This window comes from Manis javanica, chromosome 11 (genome assembly GCF_040802235.1).
Source record: "Manis javanica isolate MJ-LG chromosome 11, MJ_LKY, whole genome shotgun sequence".
NCBI classification, from domain to species: domain Eukaryota; kingdom Metazoa; phylum Chordata; class Mammalia; order Pholidota; family Manidae; genus Manis; species Manis javanica.
In genome coordinates, this window is record NC_133166.1 from 104,458,478 (window position 1) to 104,479,428 (window position 20,951).

Sequence of the window (20,951 nt, forward strand, 5' to 3'; positions counted from 1 at the left end):
GACACCGGGCGCCCTCCGGAAAATTGGTCAGGGACGGCGGGCGCGGCGGAGGGGGTGGGGAGCGGTCTCAACACGTGCGCTACGTGCTGCGCGAGCCGCCGCCCCCTCCTCGGCCTGCCCCTCATCCCGCAGCCCAGTTCTGGGGCAGGGCTCGGGGTCCGGGGCGGGGGCTTGGGACAGGAGGGAGTCACTCTTCCAGTTGGGACCCCAGAGCGGGGTCTTCCCGGGGCGGCGACTGGAAGAGACGCGCGGAGTGCCTCATCACCAGGCGGGCCGATCTAGGGGCGCAGGCCCAGGGTGGGATCGGGCAGGCCATGGCGTGAGGGCTGGGGGCTGAGTGGGCCGGATGAGGACGGAGAGCCCCGGGAGTGTCCAGAGAATCTGCGGCGGCACCAACGGGGGTGATTTGGCGGACGGAGGCCCGGGTGGGGCGGAGTGTTGTCCGACAGTAAGGAGGGGGTTCCTGGAGACGTGGCACTCGGAGCGGGCTTGGTTCCGCCCCGGCCACCTGGGCTCCAGACCCGCACTCTCCCGGGAGCCCGGCCGGCCCCGCCCAGACCTAGCTCCTAGCCGTCCAGGACCTACGGTCCCGGGTCGCCCAGGTCCGGCCTCTGGGGCGTCCAGCCGGACCCGGACAAGACAATGCGGCCCAGGCCCCGCCCCCGGGGGGGGTGCTGATGCGCCCCGCGCCGCAGCCAATCACCGCCTGTGGCTAGGCTCTTTAAAAAAAGAAGAGCCGGCCGCGGTGTGGCTGTCAGCTGGGAAGGGATCCCTCCGCGCATGTAAACACACATCATAAAGGGCAAGGGAAGCGTCTCCTGCCGGGTGGGGGGAGCGGCGCCAGCCGGGGAGCCCTCTTGGTCCCTAGGTCCCCCTCCCTCCCCTGGCAACCGCCCCCTCCCTCAACGTCACAGCGGGTCCGTGGGGAGCCAAACCGCTGCTGCCGGATTTGGAAGCAACGAAATCTCACCGCCGAGGGTCATTGCCGGAAATGGAGGAAGCGAGACTGGGAGGGCTCGGGAGTCGGGAGCGCCAAGGAGACCTAGCACACAGCTGAGAACTGGAGATTCTCTTAGGCTTGTTCTTCCAGTGCGCCTCCGTTCAGTGATAGTCATAATTCAGATATGCTTAGAATTTTTCTCAAAGTTACACCTACTTGCCTTAAAGAATGAGAATAGTCTTGACGCTCTCTCAGGAAAAAGCACAATACAGGAAATCAACCCTAGCAAGACCCCCAAAAGCACGCACCCCCATGGCCAAAAGCAACAGAGATGCTTTTCCTCCCCAACATTACGAAAAAATTTCAAATAGCAAAGTTAAAATAGTTTTGCATTAAATTCCTCGATACCCACCACCTAGCCTCTATCAGTATTAACATTATAATTTGCCACAGCTCCTATTATCTTACACTGATGACTTTTTCTCTAATAGGAAGTCAGCTGCTCTTAAGCTTGTTTCCCTGCAGGGGTGAGCAGAAGGCGGCTTACCTAGGTCCCAAAGCCCTACAGAGCTAAGAAAAGGACGGCCTTCCCCAAGGACCTTTCTGAATCCTACTGGAGGCAAGTACCTCTGGGAAGAGTTTACTAAAGAGGAGGCTTTGCCCCTCACCACTTTTAAATTGAAGAGTTCTTAAGGATAATCTGAAGGTGAATCTGAATGCAAGGCTAGGACTGTGTAGAGGGCCCATGAGTTTGGCTGCTTTCTGGATAAAAGAGGTCTTCTTAGTGTTGAGGTCCTATGCTTTGAGGTTCCCCTCTCCCCTTCTCTGGGGCAGGTCATTAGGCTTCCCTCTCACTCACCAAAAAAGTAAGACAGAAGAGTTTATATCTCTTAAATAAACTTAACATCTCTGTGCCTCCTTTGCCTCTCTGCAAAATAGGGATAACAGTAGTTTATACCCAACAGGATGGTTGGGAAGATTCAGTGAGCTAATATACTAATATATGCAAAACAGTTTCAACAATGCCTTACACCCAGTAAGCATTAGATACATAATAACTATCATTCATATACCGATAACTCCCAGATGTTCATCTCCAGTTCTGACCCCTCCCCTTCAGATTTATACTACTCAGCCTGTTGGACATTTCCAACTGCATCAAAGACCCCTCAAACTCAGCCAAGTGCAGAAGTGCACACATTATCTCCTTCCACAGACTGACTTCTTGTTTATGTGAACTAGGTGAATGTTCCTGTAACACCAACGGGCCAGCAGCCCCTCAGGTATATATATATACCCTAGACACCCGAATCATCCTGGACTCCTCACTGTCCCTCCCTCATTCATCACGGTATCCTTATTTTCACCTCCTACATTTGCATCTCTCCCTCCTAATGAATAGCGCCACTGCCTTATTTAGGCTCGGCCATTTCTCATCTGGATTATTTCAAGTCTTGCACCTCTCACGTAGAGCCTCGCTGTCTTATTGCTCCTGGCCCACTGTTTTCCCTGCAACACCCCCGCCTTCCAATACTTGGACTCTCCTCACTTATCAGTCATATGAATTTGGGCATATTGCTTAATTAACACGTGCCTTGCGGTCCTTATTTGTAAAATGGAAATTAAAGTACCTGCCTTTTTGGGGTCGTTGTGTAAATGATTGATCACATGAAGCACTTAGAACAGTGCCTAACATAATCAAAGGCTCAACAGTGTTAGCTTATTATCACAACTATTGTTTTCTTATCTCCATGCTGTTCTTATGTTAAAGCTGTTCCCTCTACTGAGAAATCCTTCTCAATACTTTCTGCTCCTCCCTGGGCTCGTCTAAGTGTATACTATCATGGCACCTACCACGGTGTACTGACAATTCTGAAATAGCCCATTCATGTGTCTGATCCTCTCCACCCGACTGTAACCTCTTGAGGGAAGGGACGGGACTCGGGCACCAAGTAAATGGTCAATAAAGGTTGGCTCCACTGGACGATGAAGAAAAACTCCATCGCCGGGCGGAAGGCCCGGCCCCGCCCCGTTAGGGGGCGGAGCGTGGAGCGCGGCGGGGGGCGGGGTGGGACTCTTTTTCCTCGCCGTGGCGGCGGAGGCGCACGGCGTGGGGGTGGCGGCGAGACGTCGTCGGAGGAAAGCTGAAAAAGCCGGAGGTGCCGCCGTTGCTGCCGTTGCCAGTACGAGGCGGACTCGCCGACTCGCCCTGCGCAGAGGTCTCGGACCCCGCGGAGCCCGCCGCGTCGTCGCCTGCGCCGGACCCGCGGTGATGGAGCCGGCCGCCGCGCTGCCCCCGGCACCTCGCCCGGCGCTGCCCCTGGGCGGCCCGGGCCCGCTGGGCGAGTTCCTGCCGCCCCCCGAGTGTCCGGTCTTCGAGCCCAGCTGGGAGGAGTTCGTGGACCCCTTCGCCTTCATCCACAAGATCCGGCCCATAGCCGAGCAGACTGGGATCTGTAAGGTGCGGCCGCCGCCGGTGAGTCACGCCGCACCGCGGACCCTGCCCGCGGCTGGAGGCAGCGAGGACGCGCGGCCCGGAGGCCCGAGGCCCGGGGGGTCGGGGAGCAGGCGGCCCCGGAGGCCGCGTCAAGTTGGAGCTGCCCCGAGGGTCGGCGTTGAGCTGTGGGGCCTCCGGGGGCCTTCTCCGCGGTGGGGAGCGGAGCGGGGGGCGGCGAGCGCTTCGGCGGTGCCTCCCGGCGGCCGGGTCGCCGCGCGGCTCCGGCGGGCTCGGTTCGGTTCTGGACGGAGTGGTGGCCGGACACCGGGCGGCCGCGGGCGTGTTTCCTGTGGAGCCCGGCGGCGGCGCGGGCGGGCAGGGCAGGAGCCGGGCTCGGCGAGGCTCCGCGGGCCGGTCCCCGCCGTCCCCGGGGTGCGGGGGCGTGTGACGGGGTGGGGGTGGGGGGCTTGCGAGTTGTCGTGTGAGGAGGAAAGTTTTCAATATGGCGGCGGGAGCCCCTGGTCCTTTGTGTGGTGGCGGCGCCGGCCCGGAGCGGCCCTCACCTGGGCGCCCCACCCTCCAGACCGGGGCGGCCCCCGGCCCTCGGCCCCCGGCTTCCCGGGCCTCCTGGCGCGCCCCGGGCCGGGGCGGAGGAGGGGGCGCCCGGCGCTGCCGGGGGGCGGGCGGGGGAGCGCGGGCCCGGCCCCGGCGCGGCGGCGTTGCGGGGCCGTAAGTGTCCGGGGGACCCTTTGCGGGCGGCGGAGGGCCCCGCGAGCGCACGCTGCCCAGGCCTTGATGGCGGCTTGGCTGTTGGTGCGGTGGGGTGGCGGCCAGGCCGCGGGGTGGGGGAGATGTCAGCGGGGAGACCTTGGGGGTCCAACGCCCCTTCCGCGGCCCCCCAGCCCGGGAGCCGGGGTGCAGCCCCGCTCGGGCCCCCCGTGTCCCGTGTGAAGCGCGCGGGCCCGGGGCCTGTGGGAGGGGTGCGGTGCTGCAGACGAGGTGCCTAACAGCCCCAACGTTCGCGGTGCGGACCCGGCCAGCCCCTGCCCCGCCCCCCACCGCCCCACCGGCCCGAGCGCGCTGCGCCCCGCCACCCGTTTGGCCCACCTTCCGGGTGGTCGGAGTCCGAGTTGGCCCACGCGACGGTTGGCCGGGCCGGGGCCGTTGGGAAAGATGTTTAACTGTCTCTCCTACTGGAGAAGAAGACGCCCCCCCTCCCCTCCCCCACCCCCATCCCCCCACCACCCCGAAGGGGAGGACCGTCCCCCTCCGGTCCCTTTCTTAAGCTAAGCTTGTTCTTTGTAATGACGTTTTGAGTTGCCGGATTCGGTAATCACTCTGGGAACGCTGTTCTGCGGAGATCACTCAGTAAGTCTCCCTCACCCAACTCCCTTTTCCTCCCTACCAGAATCAAAACACGACCCCATACTTCAGTTTTTCTTGGACAAGTTTGGAAATGGAGATGAAATATGTGCCTCAGAAAATAACTAGGTGGCTACTACGGGGGACATGTTTGAAAACAGGTCCATTTCCCTCCAGAAGTGGACAGGGGTTCGCTGTGGTTGCTTAGGGAAGTGCGTTGCTTTTAGAGTACGGAGAGGCCTGCAGAAGTTAAAACCCAGGGCTGTTTAGTACCAAGGTTTTAATTCTTGAAGAATAGGCCTTGTTGCAAACAGTTAGCAACTTAGCTTTATGTCGTATGTTGGGAAGGGTGAATATAAATATTGCACATTTTCATTAATGGGATTTTATTCAGAAATTAGGCAACTTGGGTAAGTTCTGGGTAACTAAAATGTGGAGTTAGGTTCCTGGGAGTGAGTTGTCCTCCATGTTGGTATTGTGATATCCTAAGGCTGGGGTAAAATCCTTTATCTTACTTTATTATGTGCTTTATATAGGGCTCTTTTCCGAAAAAGATAGTGTTGCTCTGGTGAGGTTTGGCTACCCACTTCCTCCTCTTGGCTAGGATATTGATGGCAAGCTTTGCACAACGTGTGAGCGAGCGTGTTGCGTTTTCCCATTCTGAGTGTCAGACAGACATGATGGCCACCATTTTGTACAGAGAGTAGTACATCCTACAGCCCGAGGAAGGGTGTGAAAGAGGCACAAATAACCCACAAACATAACTAGTGCTCTCTTCTGGAGACTTCCTTTGTGTGGAGGGGGCTTGCTTCCTCCTTTGTTTAAGAAACTCGAATGCCAATTGGAAAGAGTGTGGGAGTATTTGTTGTAGATATGACCACAAAAAGGGAAATCTTTCCAGAAGTTGGAGCTCTTGAAGGAAGGGTCTTAGTTAGAACAAAGGCTTAAGAGATGTAAACAGTCTTTGTTTTAGAAACTGTTTTATTTTAGAAAGCTGTGAACAAGTGGTTCATATAATTGAAGTACAGCGACAAAAATACCCAAGAGGTGTGTGTGTTTTCCATGGTTAACTATGTGATATTGCGTTTCTAAATGATTTTTGTTCACTAAGTTTTTGGAATACAAGTGGCTGTATTAAAATAGGGATTGGGTCTGTTGGTACTTGTTAAGAGGTAAGGGGAAGAATTATAAAGCATTTCTATTTCCTTTTGTTGTTACCTTTGTATCTGTACAATGGTACCTATATAGCTTCAATTTATAGCTGCTTTCTCAGTGAGGGCCCTAAACTGCTTTGCTTCTGAAAACTTGGGGGTATACAGAAATTCGTGAAAATACAGTAAGATGAATGTGACAGAATGTGATAAATCAGGGAGACTGTTTAAGTTTACTATTAATCAGTGCAGTTTTTAATTTCCTCCTTGATGTATGTACTTAGATGCCTTTTTAAGGACAAATTTTATTTTCCATGTCACTTTGTGGTATTTGAAGATGATTAATTTTAGGGGTGTAACATGAGGCAGAAAAAACAGTTGGCTGCTCAGTAAATACTTTTTTGACCCTCCCAAGTTTGATTGGAATATACTTGATGGCTTTAATAACTTTGTTGACTTCAAACATGTAACATTTGGCCATAGATAGGCAGATTCCACAGATCTCTTTGGAAGTATCTAAAAGCCAGGGGATTTAAATCAAACCCCAGATGACACAGTAGACACATTTTTTTCAGCTTTAACTTTCCATTGGTCATTCGTTTGTGATCCCTTTGACCTTATAGCCAAAATGTAAAACTTTTCAAGTGTTTTAATACAGTCAGCATCTTTGAGTGAGCCCATTGGTTCCACCCTTTTGAATTGTGAGGAAATCAAATACACATTTCTTTGTATAGTGAAGGAGGAACTCATTTACTCTCATTTCAGCCCATCATCCACCCTAATTTTAGGTTTAATTGACTTTGGCCTAATCTCTGTTGTTTTCCCAGTTTCTTTTGGTGTCATGAAATTGTTCTCTAGTTGGTTTTTTGGCCACCTTAAACCTTTAACATTCGGAGAAAGGGCTTGTTAATAGACCTTGAATGGAGGAAGAACTTAACTACTCTTTAAAAATAATAGGTATGAGTTATAATTCATATACCATCAAATTCAGCAATTTAACATGTGCACTTCTTTAGTATTTTCTCAGCGCTGTATAGCCACTACCACAGTCAGTGTTAGGACATTTTTGTCATCCCCCAAAGCCTGTACCCACTTGTAACTACTTTTTAAGACAAATTTAGGACTATTTTGCTCGGAAGAAAACTTCCTCCTTTACTAGTTATGAGGATGGATTAATTCCTACAGTTCTAGTTCTAAAGGGTCTGTCTGAAACAAAACCCATGTACATTTGTTATGGTCTTTGGGTGTTTAGCTAAGTTTGACTTTACCAATGGAAAATTGATCATAGTAGGAGCCACAAACATCCATCTATTTGTATCTCTTAGTGAACTAATCAACAAAGTTAATAGACCTTTAGAACGGAATGTGAGTGATGGGCACTACAAATACATGAGGCGGCTAAGGAGTCACTCCTCTGCTCCACTGGAAAAATTTCCCTTCCTGTGATTATAGGATTTGTTTTTAAACATGCAGTCTAAACTTCTTAAAAGAACTTCTTAAAATTAATACAGAATTGTCTTTGAAAAATAAGTCTCTTTGTGTAAGGTGGGATTTGAATTCTTTCATTATTTAGAGACATTGATATGAAAAATAAAAAACTATTAGCCCTCAATATCATTCTTCATGATGTGTTGGCTTAGATTTAGAGTATTTCTGATTGATAGATTAGTAATAAATTTATTTGTTTCATTTAGGAGACAGTGACAAAATCCAGGATGTTTAGGAAGACAAATTTGCCAGTGAGGGAATTTTCTTTCAGAAAGGGAAATTGTAAACTATTTGATGAAAAAAATGGAATCTAGCTTATGTGCTGAATAAATGGGATCTTTCTGTAACTTTGTAATGTCTCATTGTTGTCTTAATTAGACCACACTGGAGTGGCTGTGGAAGAGGATGACGGGAGCTCCTGCCCCCAGAGTGAAAGTGCTAATTAGGGTTCTGGCCTAGGTTGGGGTCCAGCCTACTTGTATACCTCATTGCAAAAAAAATCAGGAACCTAGATCTGGCATACACTTCTCAGCTTGGTTTGTATTGAGCTGGTGGTACTTTTTTCCTTTCTAAAAGGATTAGATAATTTCTGGAGATTGTTTATATACTTGTTTTAAGTGCAGAAGACCATTGCCAACTTCAAAAATAAGTTTTAATTAGGTGGAATAAACTTAGGAATTGAAGGGCTGGTTATACTTTCTGAAATTTCTGTTAAGTTTGGGCCACTTAAAAGAAGTGTACCGTTAAGTCGCCTTTGGGGTGAGTGATAGTTTGCGGGAGGTTTCACTGGATGGGTCAGTTTTACCGGCATACGCTCATTACTTTTAGATTCCTTAAAGTTTGAGAAACTAATGACTGGGTTTTAAAGTCTGAGCTGAGAGAAACAGAAGCAGCCTAACAAGAATTTCTTAAGCATTTATTAACTGCTGTGTCCTAGCATGGGATTGAAGAGAAAAATGAGATGTTACCTTTGTATACCTCCAGAAATTCTTCCAGAATGCTCCCTTTTCTGTTATTAACTGTTAGGTGACTTCTATCATGAATTTGCTTCTTACAGCCCCAACTTTATGAACCAGACTAATGAGGAAAAGCTGCCTCTAGGGCAGTGAGATGTTTGTTTCATAACTGTACCATGTAAGTCTTTATTTAAAAAAAACATTAAAATCTTTTAATTGCAGACCATTCCTCTTAAAGCATCATTGGACTATACCTTTAGACATGGTCTAGAGTCATCCCATCCATTTGGCAATTAAAAAAAAAATCACTTAAACCTTCCTTTCTGGGATGTAAAAGACTGTTACTTTGCTTTTTCAGAGACATCACTTTCAGAGGTGAGAAATAATTTTTTTATTATGAAAATACTCAAGCATACATAAAAGCATGGAGAAGAATACTAGTCCTATTAGCTATTTTCGTGGATATGAGAACAGAAAGAGTAGCAGCATTGGGGTGACAGCAAACTGGTGACTTCAGTTATAAAGAAAAACTTGGCTTAGCTTTTGTCTTATTCAGGGAATGAGTGAGATTTGGGCAGTTAGGAATGAAGTTTTTCTAGCCTTTGGTGAGTGATGGTTACTTTGCCCAATTAGGGTGGGGATTGTATCCAATTTTAGCTCATGGCTTTGTTGCTTTGTTACATGGTTGTTGGCACCTGGGCAGAAACTTGACCATCTTCAGGCCAACTCTTGGCATACACAGGTGGTGATGGTGGGAGTGGGTGGTGGATGGAGGAGGGACAGTCTCTACTCACTTTGTTCCATTCTTTGCTGTTTGTCCATTTTCCAGGCTGCCAGACTTCAACGCAACAGAACAGAGTGGGAGTTGGGAGTAACCAAGAAATAGAATGAGGTCTCTTTCTGGAAAAGGAGTTTCAAGGAAATGAGAATCAAAAAGGTCTAATGAGTGGTTGGTTGAGTCCGCAGGCCCACTTCCCTGGGATGAAAAATGGTAGTTGGCCCTTCCACCTTGCTGGCACAGTTTTTGTTTGAGCAGCGTTGCTTGTGGACATTTATGTGGTATCAGATGTTCAAAATGAGCAGTTTAGAAGTCAGATCGTTGAACAGTATTTTCATTACAGCAACACATTAAAATCTAAGGACTCCCCTAAATAACTTCATTTCTCAGATGGAAGACTAAACACCACCAGGTAGACAATCATACAATGAATGGCTTTTTAGAACTTGTTGATTCTATTTCACCTGGCAATCTGTTATTTTATGACAGATATAAAATTTAAGGAATATTTTGCTGAGATAGAAATAGGCTTTGTTAAGGGGGAGTTTATGTGGATTTTTATTAGGTTTAAAAAGTCAGTTCCTCTTGTATGTAAAGGAAGGAGTCCGGTGTTTCTAAATTTTTTTAAAAAGTGGGTGGAGTCTTGAGCCTGATTCTATCATGACCTTGTACAAAGTCATTTTTCTCCAGTATATGCCTTCTCATCTGCTGTAAGGGGATCTGACCCTGACCTAGGGCAGCTGTCCAGATTAATTGATGGATTGCAAGGAGCTTAAATACCAAAGCTTTGTTTGCTCACTGCTAAGGAGAGTTTGGGGACAGGTTTAGTGAGAAATGGGTTAGTATCAAATACATATCCCTCATTTTCCCTTAAAATGAAGAGATTTTTTTTTAAAAGTGAAATTTGCAAAGCCAAAAGCCTGGAATATACTGAATGTCATTCTTCCATTGGTTTAGATGAAGTTTTTCTGTACCTGGATATTTAAAAAAATTAATGGGATTAAAATTTTTGCAAGTAGAGCTGTTGTAAATTATTTCAGAAAACTTGCAAGTGCATGCATGTTAATGTGTCCTGTGTAGTGTGTCTATGGGACAGGAATTGGTATTTGGTGAGCTTTATGTTAAGGAGTTTAAAAAATTTAATTTCCCCTAGTATGGGATGGCTTTGGAAGGCATTGTATTTTCTTTAACAATTTAAATAATCCAATTCTTGTCTGATTGGAGGGTTGGTAGATTGAGTCTTTAATATTCCACAATTATCTTACTTGTAAAGTGGAGAGAAAAGTAAGAGGTAGCAGGGAAAAAAGTGTGTCGTCTGTTGATGGACCTCACAGCATTACATCTCAGGTGGACCCATATATACTGTTTTTCCACCATGTGGCTTTTTGGTTTTTGTCTTTAATCAAGTAGTTTACTCAAAACTGCTTTCTAGATGTATTAGAGATCTCCAGTGGTGTATATAACAAGTTAAAAAAATTTTTTTTTAGTATTTTGGTTGTAAGCATGCAGCTAGACAGATTTCTCTTACCATCTGTGCTCCTTGTGTGACCCTAGGAAGGTTTTTATGCACTCCTGCATTAATTCGTGCCATCTCATTGACTTGACCAAAATTGTAACGTTCAGACAGCTGAAGTTTAAAACTCAGTGTGTTGTGAGCACTTGGCTAGAGTTTTTATTAAGCATATGTTCCTATGACATACATTCTCCAGACTATAGATACTGAAATGGTACCATTTTACTCTAATTTCAAAACTTCAGAAACAAAGAACAAATCCCTATCAAACCACAGTTACATGGTCTTTAAGGCAAGATCCTCCCAATTTTTTGTGTGGTTGTACCAGCTCATCATTTGGTGATATTTAAACCAGATGGTCACGTCTCATCCTTGCCAAGCTTTAACTTGGAAGGAAGAGGTGGGGAGAGCAGGATTTCTCAGGATTTGTATTCTGGTAACTTTTTATTTTGGGACAGTGGGTGAGGGGGTAGAGATGAGAGGTCTATAAAGAGAATTTTTGGAGTATAACCTCCATTTGTAAAATTTCAGGTATACCAAGCTTTGTCTTATCTTAGAGAGGCACTTATCTAATATTATGAAGCATTTTGGGCCAACTGAGAGTAGCCCCCAGATTTTCTAGTGGGAGGTTGGCCTCGTATTTGTGTAGGGTAGAGGTCTGGGTTTTGAAAAATTGTGCTGGATGGCAGTCCATTCTTCTGGGTTCCTCTCTATAACTCTCTATAACTACTCTTTCATTGCTGATCTTGTTGCTTTTCCCATCTTCCATTTGTAAAATATACCTTTGACTTATGTAATAGATAATTGCTCATCAAGATTTTTTGAGGAGAACAGTTTACAATTTGATTTAGGTTCCAAAATAATTTGTTTTTGGAGGTTGGTATTAGCCAGCTAGGAAATGAAAACTTGAAGAAAATAGAGATTTCATAGAAAGAATACCAGAGAAGGAATCAAAACATTTGGCTTCTGGTGGGTGTTTCATTACTTACGTGGTATCCTTGATCTGCTAGCCTAAGAGAGCCATGACTGTTTTCAGAGTTTTCTTCCTAAACCTGCCTGTAAAATGGGAATAATAATGGCCCTGCTGTACGTAGTGAGGCTTAAAAGGTAGGTAAACCTTCTCAGGGTCACCTGACTGTTCAGTGGTGGAGCCAGAATTTAAATCGAGACAATAAAGAATAAGTGCTTTATGTTGCCTTACGTATCCATAGCAGTGATACTGTCGTGATTACAAGAGATGGTCGATGGAAGATCACTAATCTTGTTATTCTTTTTGCTGATATACTTTCTGTCCTGGCAGGCTACCCTTTATTTCTGATACATGCAGCAAAAAACACTTGTTACTTAGTCCTTGCTGCTAAGGTGGGACACTTTTATAGATAAGGAAACTGCTTAGTGAGGTTGAGGGACTTGTCTAAACTATTAAAGGACAGTTTGGGGAATTTCAAACTGTAGCTTTTCACTCACAAGTTCAGTGCTGTTCTTTTACACAGGGCTCCCTTCATAGATACCAGAAATTAGCTGGTTCTTCTCTTCTCCCTTTACAGGCTTTTTGGGAAGGAGAGTGGGGCTTTTGCTTGCTACCTTCTGACCTTCCAAACATAACTGCAGGGAAATCAATAAAAGTAATAAGCTGCACATACATGATATTGAGGTACCATTTCATTTTGTCAATGATATTTGTCTATACAATTATATACCTTCTTCTGGTTTATTAATATTTATGAGCTTAGCCATTTCATGTGCTGTTGGCTCATTTGTATGGAAACTCCTGGGTCATCCATTTCAGTGACCACTCAGGTTCAACTGGAAGAGTATTTTAATTAGGCCCAGAGACTCCCTCACTGTACCCCTGCCTCCCATCAGAGTCATTCTGGGTTCCACCCAGAAGAACTAAGCTAGAATCTCATGTGGGGCTGAAGCGCTTCAATTTTAAGAAGGTCATCTGGTCGGTCATTCTTAAGCTCAGTCAGGTTTAAAAACTTGGTCTAGGTAATTTCCTAACGAGGTTTAGGCAGCTGTTAATTTAAGGAATTCTCTTGCCAGTTGACTTGGTAATATAAATTCTCAACTTTACTGCAGGAAACTAGAGAATACTTTTTTTTGTCAGCTCCAGTGAATGAAGAAATGAATTGGGGCCTTGGGGTTGGTTGTGGGTTCATTCAGTGCATTGATATGTCAGCGTCAGGCATTGTGTTAAGGTTCCTAGGGTCTTAGAAATTAAGCAGCTTTGACTTAAAGGACCTGATAGTCCGCTGGTGAGAAAGATCTGCAACCAGATTACATAGTGTGATGTGTGCAACTAATGGGAATTGTATATAGACTGGTTGAAGATATTGGAGGTGGGTGGAGTATGGGGAGGGGGCCACCTGGGATATCTGAGAAGGCTTGGAGTTGAAGCAGGGTGGGGAGAAAACGTGTAGAATGAGAATGTGGATCATGATAGACCCCAGAAACACCGACGTTTAAGAAAGGAAGATAATCGAGTTGTAGGCCACAGGAAACGTGCTGGGAAACCAAGGAGATAAAAACAGGTTTGTTAAGAATCAGTATTTCAGCCTTATATGACTTTTCTGTGATGATTTTCTAAAGTCTCAACTCTAGACAAAGCTGCAAAATCCTCTTTTTAAAACCTGGAAAAGTAGATAACAAAGAAAGGAGTTTTTATAGTGCATGTTCCATTGATAACCCCATGATATCTCATTCATATCTCATTCAAATGAGGACCAGTTTTATCAGGCTTCAACTTCCTCATATTTTAGGTTAAAGTGGCCTATTTTTTAAATCAAACTGATTATTAAGTATGGCGATAAACATGAAAGAAATAACGCAGTTGGTAGTGTTGTCTCTACGACAGAACCGCACAGCATGGTCTGAAATATATCATAGGATAAATTTATTTTAAGATTTTTAGAGATAAGACCTGTTTGTCTACCATCCTTTCTTTTTCAAACAGGAGATCTAGCCTTGAAGCATGATCAAAATTACACTATATTGAATAGACTGGCAGGTTGCCCTTGTGTAAATATTAAAGGATCTGCCAGTGGAATAAATGTAGCACTTTCCTAGCAATTCCAGCTTGGGTTCAGGCATAGTCGTTTACTTCAAATATGGGCATCAGGGATCATACATATTCTAAGTTTATTTCCTCTTTTATTTAATGGTAGAACTATAGTTAATGTATCTTAATTGCCGTGGGGCTGTTACGTACTTGAATCTAGTGAAATGTACGGCTTACCATTTACTTTTTTTTTTTTTTTTTTAGTGTAATTGCAAATATGTCTCTAGATGGAACATCGAGCAAAACAAAGATTTTGCAGTCTTTTCATATCTTTTCTAATGTTCAGGCTCTCTTTTTAATGTCACTGTGGTCCATTCCTGACCTTGATTTTGAATCTTTGGGAGTGACCAGTTTGTAAAGTATTAAAGTGACCAGTTTGTAAAGTATTAAAGGTAGAGCCTGTGTTTACAGATATAATGAGGCCTTACGTTAGGGTGTGGGATGTTTAACTTTCCCTGCCCTTGATGCCTGGTAAGTTTGGGTGTTGCTGAGGGAAGGTTAAGGAGACAGAGTCCGATCTCTTTCCTAAACCTCTTCTCTGACAAATTGTTTTTGGAACCTTTCTTAAGTATGTAACATTTTCTTAACCATGGCAGCCTCAGTTTTCTGCCAGAAATTATCTTACTGGGATCCTGGGTATGAAAGAAAAGAATAAAAACTACTTGTTAAATAATTTCCTTGGGGGTCACCACAGCAGTATAGCTACTTGATTATAACAACATGACTTGGTGTAGGCACATTGAAGTAATATTTGCACCAGTTATCATTGCTGTAAGGGAGAAGGATTTGGAATTTGTTCTTGCCCCATTCAGTAACTTCTGTGCCATAAGGTGTCTGTGAATGACCCGAAAGAAATAATGTTTTCCTGTTAATGTTTCATGACTGACCGATCATGGTGTCAGCCAGTTTTAGTGAAAGATGATTTGGTTTAAGGATTTAGCTTTCCTAGAAGCCTTCTTAGTGAATTTTAAAAGGATTCTTTCATTTTAGGCCTTAGACTTGGCAAAAATCTGTATGAATCACTCCAGTAGGTAACTTTGGTAGATACCTATTAGGGACATTTTGAAAGAGTTAGAAGGTCTCCATGTGATCTAGTTATTGCCTCATTCTTACTATGTTTATAAACAAGGTGGTACTTCGCTTGTTCCTGTAAAGTAGACTGGAAGGAAACATATCTTTGAGGATTGGGAAGCAGTTTCAATGAGGGGACCATTTTATATTTTTGTATGGTTTTAACAGTAGTATAAGTCATTTGGGTATGAAAGAAAGAAATCAAAACTACTTGTTAAATAGTTTCCTTTGGGAGACACCACAGCAGTATAGCTGCTTGATCATAACACGGCTTTGTGTAGGCGCAGTGAAGTTACAGTGCTGTGCCTTCCTGAAATTAAAACATTCTTTTAAACTAGAAGTTCTGTAAAACTGAAAACTGATGGCTTTTACAAGACCGGACCCATGGGAGTTATAATTTTAACAAAAGTTTTATCCCGTAGTACTTAGTATTTTAATGTGACTGTTGAAAGTCCATGTATGCTTGCAAATGACTGTGTTGGTATTTTCAGGATCTTTTTTGGCACTAGGACTTTAGGGAAGACTGTTGACATAAGTATACCTTTTCTAAAAGTGTTGGCATTACACAGGTCAAGAAATCATTGTTAGTGAACAGAGAAAACACTCGAAGAGGCTGCTTTTAAAATCTAGGAGGGACAGAGTTCTTTGGAGGGATGGATCGATGCGGAGCTCTGCAGGGCGGTTGCTTCCAGGGTTGGCGAGGACTCTTGGAGGCTCTCAGGGTCCTTCAGCAGGTCCACGGGAAGAAACCTCCTCTCAATTCAATATCTGTCACCAGATTTTTTCGTATGCTTTCACCAGAGCAAGGTACTGCAACTGATTGCCTGCAGAAGATATGAAAATCCAGCTTATTTCTGTTAAGCCAGATATTAAAGAGATTTACAAAAAAACAATACCACTCTAATCACTATTTTTGCTTATTATTAAATAAATTGATTTATGAACTGAATTCCTTTGAGGTCCTCATTTTCAGAGACCTTAAAGGGGTCCTAAGGCCAAACATTTTAGAGTTGCAGTGGTGAAAAGGAAGCCCGGCTTCTACAGAGCATGACTCGGAGAGGAATGAGTCCAGGATCTGTACGCTTGTCTGCGTGCTTGTCCTTTGAAGAGACAAAACTGGTAGTGGGTTTGGTAAAACTTAAGTTATTCACCTATCTGTCACTTTCACAAAGTGAAGATGTAAAAGTGTTTTCTAAAGAGCAAACATTAAGTTTTCTTAATATAGTCAATTGCAACTGAAATGTTGAAATGGGCCTTTTTGGTCTCATTTTGTCATTTAAGTTTTTAAAAAATTACAATAAACAGATATGGTTGTATTTTGCTTCTTGAGAGTTCTCTTCATTGGGGTCAGAAAAGTTTGGAACATAAAATGTAAAAATTAAAATTATTTTTTAAATTGACTTTATTTATTTTTTACCTGTTGTAGATTTGCAGAGAAATTGAGAAGATAAAGAGTTTACCTAATGTCCGTCCTCTGTTTCAGGATCTCATCCAGGTTATCACATTACATTTAGTTGTTACGGCACTTTAGGCCCTTAGCTATGGCAGTTTCTCAGACTTACCTTTCTTTGATGACCTTGATAGTTTTGAGGAGTACTGATGGGGTATTTTGTAGGCTGTCCCACTATTGGAATTTATTTAATGTTTTGGTCACGATAATAGACTGGATATATAGGCAGCTGATTTTTTTTTTTTTAATGGGGCTTTCTATTCCTTCAGTCTTTCCTGTTGTCTATAGAAGGATTTGAACATTAAAGCTGTGGGAGTGAGTTTTTGTGTCCCCTTCACTAAAATAAACCCTGTGCTACAATATAAACCTGGCTTGATACAGTTCCACATCTTTCTGAGTAAGGAACCTGATGGGCTTTTACTTAACTATTCTTCTTGTTTACAGTGGTTTCACTAAACTATTGCTCACTGTGTCACAGAGTTTTCATTGGCAAATTTTGAGCAGTCAGAGCCTTTGTCTTTATACTTTTTATTTTTAGCTTTATAGAGATGTTTAAAATTAACTTTCCTAATTAGGATTTTTACTTGTTCAGTGACATTTATTGAACATCCATAGCACTGTTCTATGAAGGTAGTTTTAATTTAAATTCCTCCTTTTTTATACATTTATGTAACTGTCTAATAGAGCCAGAATAAGCCATTGTCCTTAACAGAGAGTCTCAGGCTACTGTGATCACTGTGATCAAGTTGAGTTCTTTATTCCTGTAAGTGCAGTATATAGAAAATGACTATTGAATGAGGCTGAGACAGGCTTCTAGAACTTAATGGATATTTTGTTTATAATGAATAACACTGGAAAGTAAAGGAAATAACCTGAATGTCTAATAAAAAAATTAAAAAAAATCAGTACAGTGAAATACATTAAGATATAGTTGTAAGTAAAAGTCTAGTTAGTAAAAGTCAACATACTTTTTTGATTTAAAACTATGAAGACGAGTAGTTTAGAAGAAATCCTGGAAGGGTGTATACCAAAATGTAGCAGGTTTTCTCTGCGATTATGGCTAATTTTCCTTCTTTATATGTATTTTCTGTTATTTCAGTAATAAGCATTTTTTTTAATTAGGAAAAAAATTTAACCTATTGCTTAGCTTTTGTCCCAAAGAGAATATGCAATCAGGAAGTTTTAGATAGTGGATGTATAGGAAATGGCTCGGTTAATATAAAATACTGGCATCGTGGAACCATAGCAGTGTTTTTTACAGCCCAGAAGTTGAATTCCATAGCTACCCTAGCAGCTCCAGTCTCAACAGATCCATTGTTACCTGCTTCCACCCTTGAATTATATGCCTAATTCTTTAAGCATGGAAATCTGACAGTATAGTCTGCTCTAAAGAGCAAGGTTGCATATATCACAAAGTTGGGGGAAACTACAGTATAAAATAGATTAGTGGGACCTGAATATTACATACTAACTTATGAATTCCATTTTATACAATTTTATAATGAAGATTAGAAAATAGAAATCATTGTGTTTAACAAAAGCAAAAAAACAACAGAAAAACCACCCCAAAACCGAAAATCAGGATTGCAGTAGGCTTCTGGGAAACTAAAGCTTTGCAATATGACCATTTCCTAATAACTGATATATTTGGACCATTTACTTTGTAAATGCCAGGCAACTGCCCCAAAGGCTTAATCTGTATTTTACTTAAGTCTCATAGTTTCCCCTTTTTTACATGTACCTAAAAGGCACTGGGAGATTTTGAACCTAGGCAGTATGACTCCAGAGCCTATCTTTTTAACATCTGTTTTACTCTACATTTACTGTATAAATGATGTCAGTATGCTTGAAAAATAACATTGGAGAAATAAGAGCGAGGAAAGGAGGCTGGAACGAGTCCTTAAAGATAAAAGTTTAGCCGCCAGATGCTCCTTGAAAGTCAAGGTTGTAGTGACTTTTTGCTAAAGGGAAGTTTTATTTCAGTATTCAGAACTTAGTGTAATATAATACTTGTTATTTTTGCTTTATAACAAAAAAGCCTTTATATTTGTAGTTTTAATTCTTATCATAGTCCTGAAGGTAGCTGTTGTTTGTACTTTTCAAATAGAAAAGTTGGTGATCTGTTGTTAGAAAGAACCAGAATGTAGATCAGGTCTTCTGATGTCAGTGCATTGCTTTTTCTGCCCTGTATGTGTAGCCTCTGATGTTCTGAGGAGCAGATGGTATCTTTATCTTTATCCATTATCATGCCTTGGTTAAGTACAAGGAGAAGAGATTGAACAAAAGTAGGTTTGGATAGTGAGATAAGAACTTGAAGGTGCAACAATTTTTTATGCAAGCTAGACATATTTCCATATGTTTCCTTTTTTTTTTTTAACCAGAAAAATGGCTTTATTTAAGAATGGCAATTTAGGTATGCAATTCGGGACATGCAAGCAGTTCCACGTGTTTTTTTTAAAGATGACAAGCCCCTTTGAGACTTGGTGAAAGCTGTGGACCTTCCCAGAAAAATATACATACATTCAAATTCTTTATGCAAATTAAGAGGCTCTGATTTAAGGTATAAAAGTATGATTCCATAGTCTAAAGAGAAAATCCTCAAAATAAAATGTTTTTCACTACTGGCTCACTAAGGATGGGAGACTGAACAAATGGGTGGCTATTAAAGTTGCTTAGTGCCAAAGGTTACCCTGAGGGAGGTAAGAAAGAGGGGCAGAAGGAGCAGCATTATCTAACTCATTTTATTTCTGCTTGAAATACATTAATTAAATGAAGTCCTTTGTATTACAAAGCTTTCCTGATATACATCCATCAGTCAGTGCCCATTGGACTCCATTGAGGGGCTAGTAACTCTGCCTCACTTATAATTTATAAATGGGGATTTTTAAATGATTTATGATGTTCCCAGTCCCACCCCTCTTGCATTTGCACAAGTGTCTTAAGGACAACATACTGACCTTAAAACCATTAAGTTGATGAGAAAGTAGTCTTCTAATTGTATTTCATAGATGTGTTACTCAAATCTCTATTAAGGTTTGATAAATCTTGTCATGTTCCTCTGAAAGATTTTTTCTACCTTGCCTTAAAATATACTGTTAAGACAAATTCTTTGGATCTTTAAAAAAAATTTTTTTAGTTTTTTATTAAGGTATTATTGATATACACTCTTATGAAGGTTTCACATGAAAAAACAGTGTGGTTACTACATTTACCAATATTATCAAGTCCCCACCCACACCCCAATACAGTCACTGCCCATCAGTGTAGTAAGTTGCCACAGATTCACTGTTTGCCTTCTCTGTGCTACACTGTTTTCCCCGTGTGGATCTTTAAAATTTTGCATTACAGTTTTGTGTTAATGCTGATAACCTAAGAACTATAAGAAACCAGGTTTTAGAAAACTGAGTTTAACTGGGCTGGCATTAGGTTAAAGTCCTGTGAGTGCGCATTCATTCTTTGATGACTGGGTTTCAGGAACATACGCATTTAGAAAAATACTTTTCTCCTTAGTTTATGCTGTTCTTTGTAAACTAACCAGAATGTTGTTTGACACTGATTTTTTAAAACTTGGAGTCACAGAACCAACTTCTGTGGGATCCTCTGTAAAGAGTATACTTTATTTTGCTTTGCTTATTATCAGATCTCAGTGATGATGATGTCTCTAGTAGAAAAAAATTTAAAACAGTAGTCAAGTATGTTAAGTATGGGGATGCTAATGTGGATGATTAACAGAATTTTCATGGAGTTTTTTAAAAAATCAGACTAAAAGTTATGCTCACATTGATCAATTTTATCAAACATTTCTCTCCATTCACAGTGTATAAATTGTTGCTAAGTTAGTGCTGAAACTAAGGATGTTTACTTGGTATTTCTCAGGCCTCTTGAGGATTTTGAAGCTTCAGCTTCATACTTAATTGCTTTCCCAAGGAACATATTTTCTAGTGCTCAGGAAAATAATCAAGTTTTTAAATAACACAGTTTTACTTTTATTTTGAAAGTTAAAAATCATGTTAAAGTTTTAAAAGTAAATTTAAAAAGTGAATCTCAGCAGGGAATTTATATGGGACTGCTCCATCTATGAACTCTTAAAATATCTAGTGTTACGGAAATACTGTTATTATATTAGCAACAAGTGATTTTTGTGTCATTTTATTGGTAAAGGCTGAGTTTGATTAGAGTACATCAGTCCATTTTAGATCATTGTCAAACCGAAAATTATCGCACTGTTTCTGAGTGGAGGTTTTCGTAGTTTATTTGGCTATTTAATTTGAAGATTGTTTTCATGTTTCAAAATTTTCGCTTCTTAGAGGCTTTATAATGGCCTCTTTCTTTTAATGGTTTTTTCCCCATGTAAAAGGCATGACCAGTGAGGCTAGACTTTTCCAAGGATATCTTAGTTCTAATATAACAGTGAGCGTTGCAAATAATATATAAGTCCTTTTTTGGACTAGAGCTTTGCAGCCAACCATGGAAGTCTCAGAATTGAATGACACCCCGTTTTCTTCCTCTCATTCTTTGTAACCAGAAAAGGAGACCAAGTTTGTGGTGATTTATGTTTAATGAAGAATAATTTTTTTAATCGGTTTCTTTAGTTTTAAACATATCATATGTACTGTGAACTTCCTTAGTGATAGATAGGTACCATTTTCTTTTCGGTGCTTCATTTTTAGGGTTCATTTCTTTGAAAAGGCTTCAGGTTAAAATGAGCATCAATTACATAACACAGGCAGGCATACATAATACA

At 42.4% G+C, this 20,951-nt stretch overlaps 1 protein-coding gene across 1 annotated transcript in view; it reads left to right on the forward strand.

Annotated features, from left to right (window-relative positions):
* The first annotated feature begins 3,045 nt into the window (after positions 1 to 3,045).
* The window catches only part of KDM5B (lysine demethylase 5B), a 62,931-nt gene continuing 45,025 nt past the window's right edge, over positions 3,046 to 20,951 (forward strand). The window contains exon 1 of the mRNA XM_037015268.2: positions 3,046 to 3,416. Within this exon, the coding sequence (XP_036871163.2) occupies positions 3,213 to 3,416 (204 nt within the window). The 5' untranslated portion in view covers positions 3,046 to 3,212. The remainder of the gene's footprint in view (positions 3,417 to 20,951) is intronic.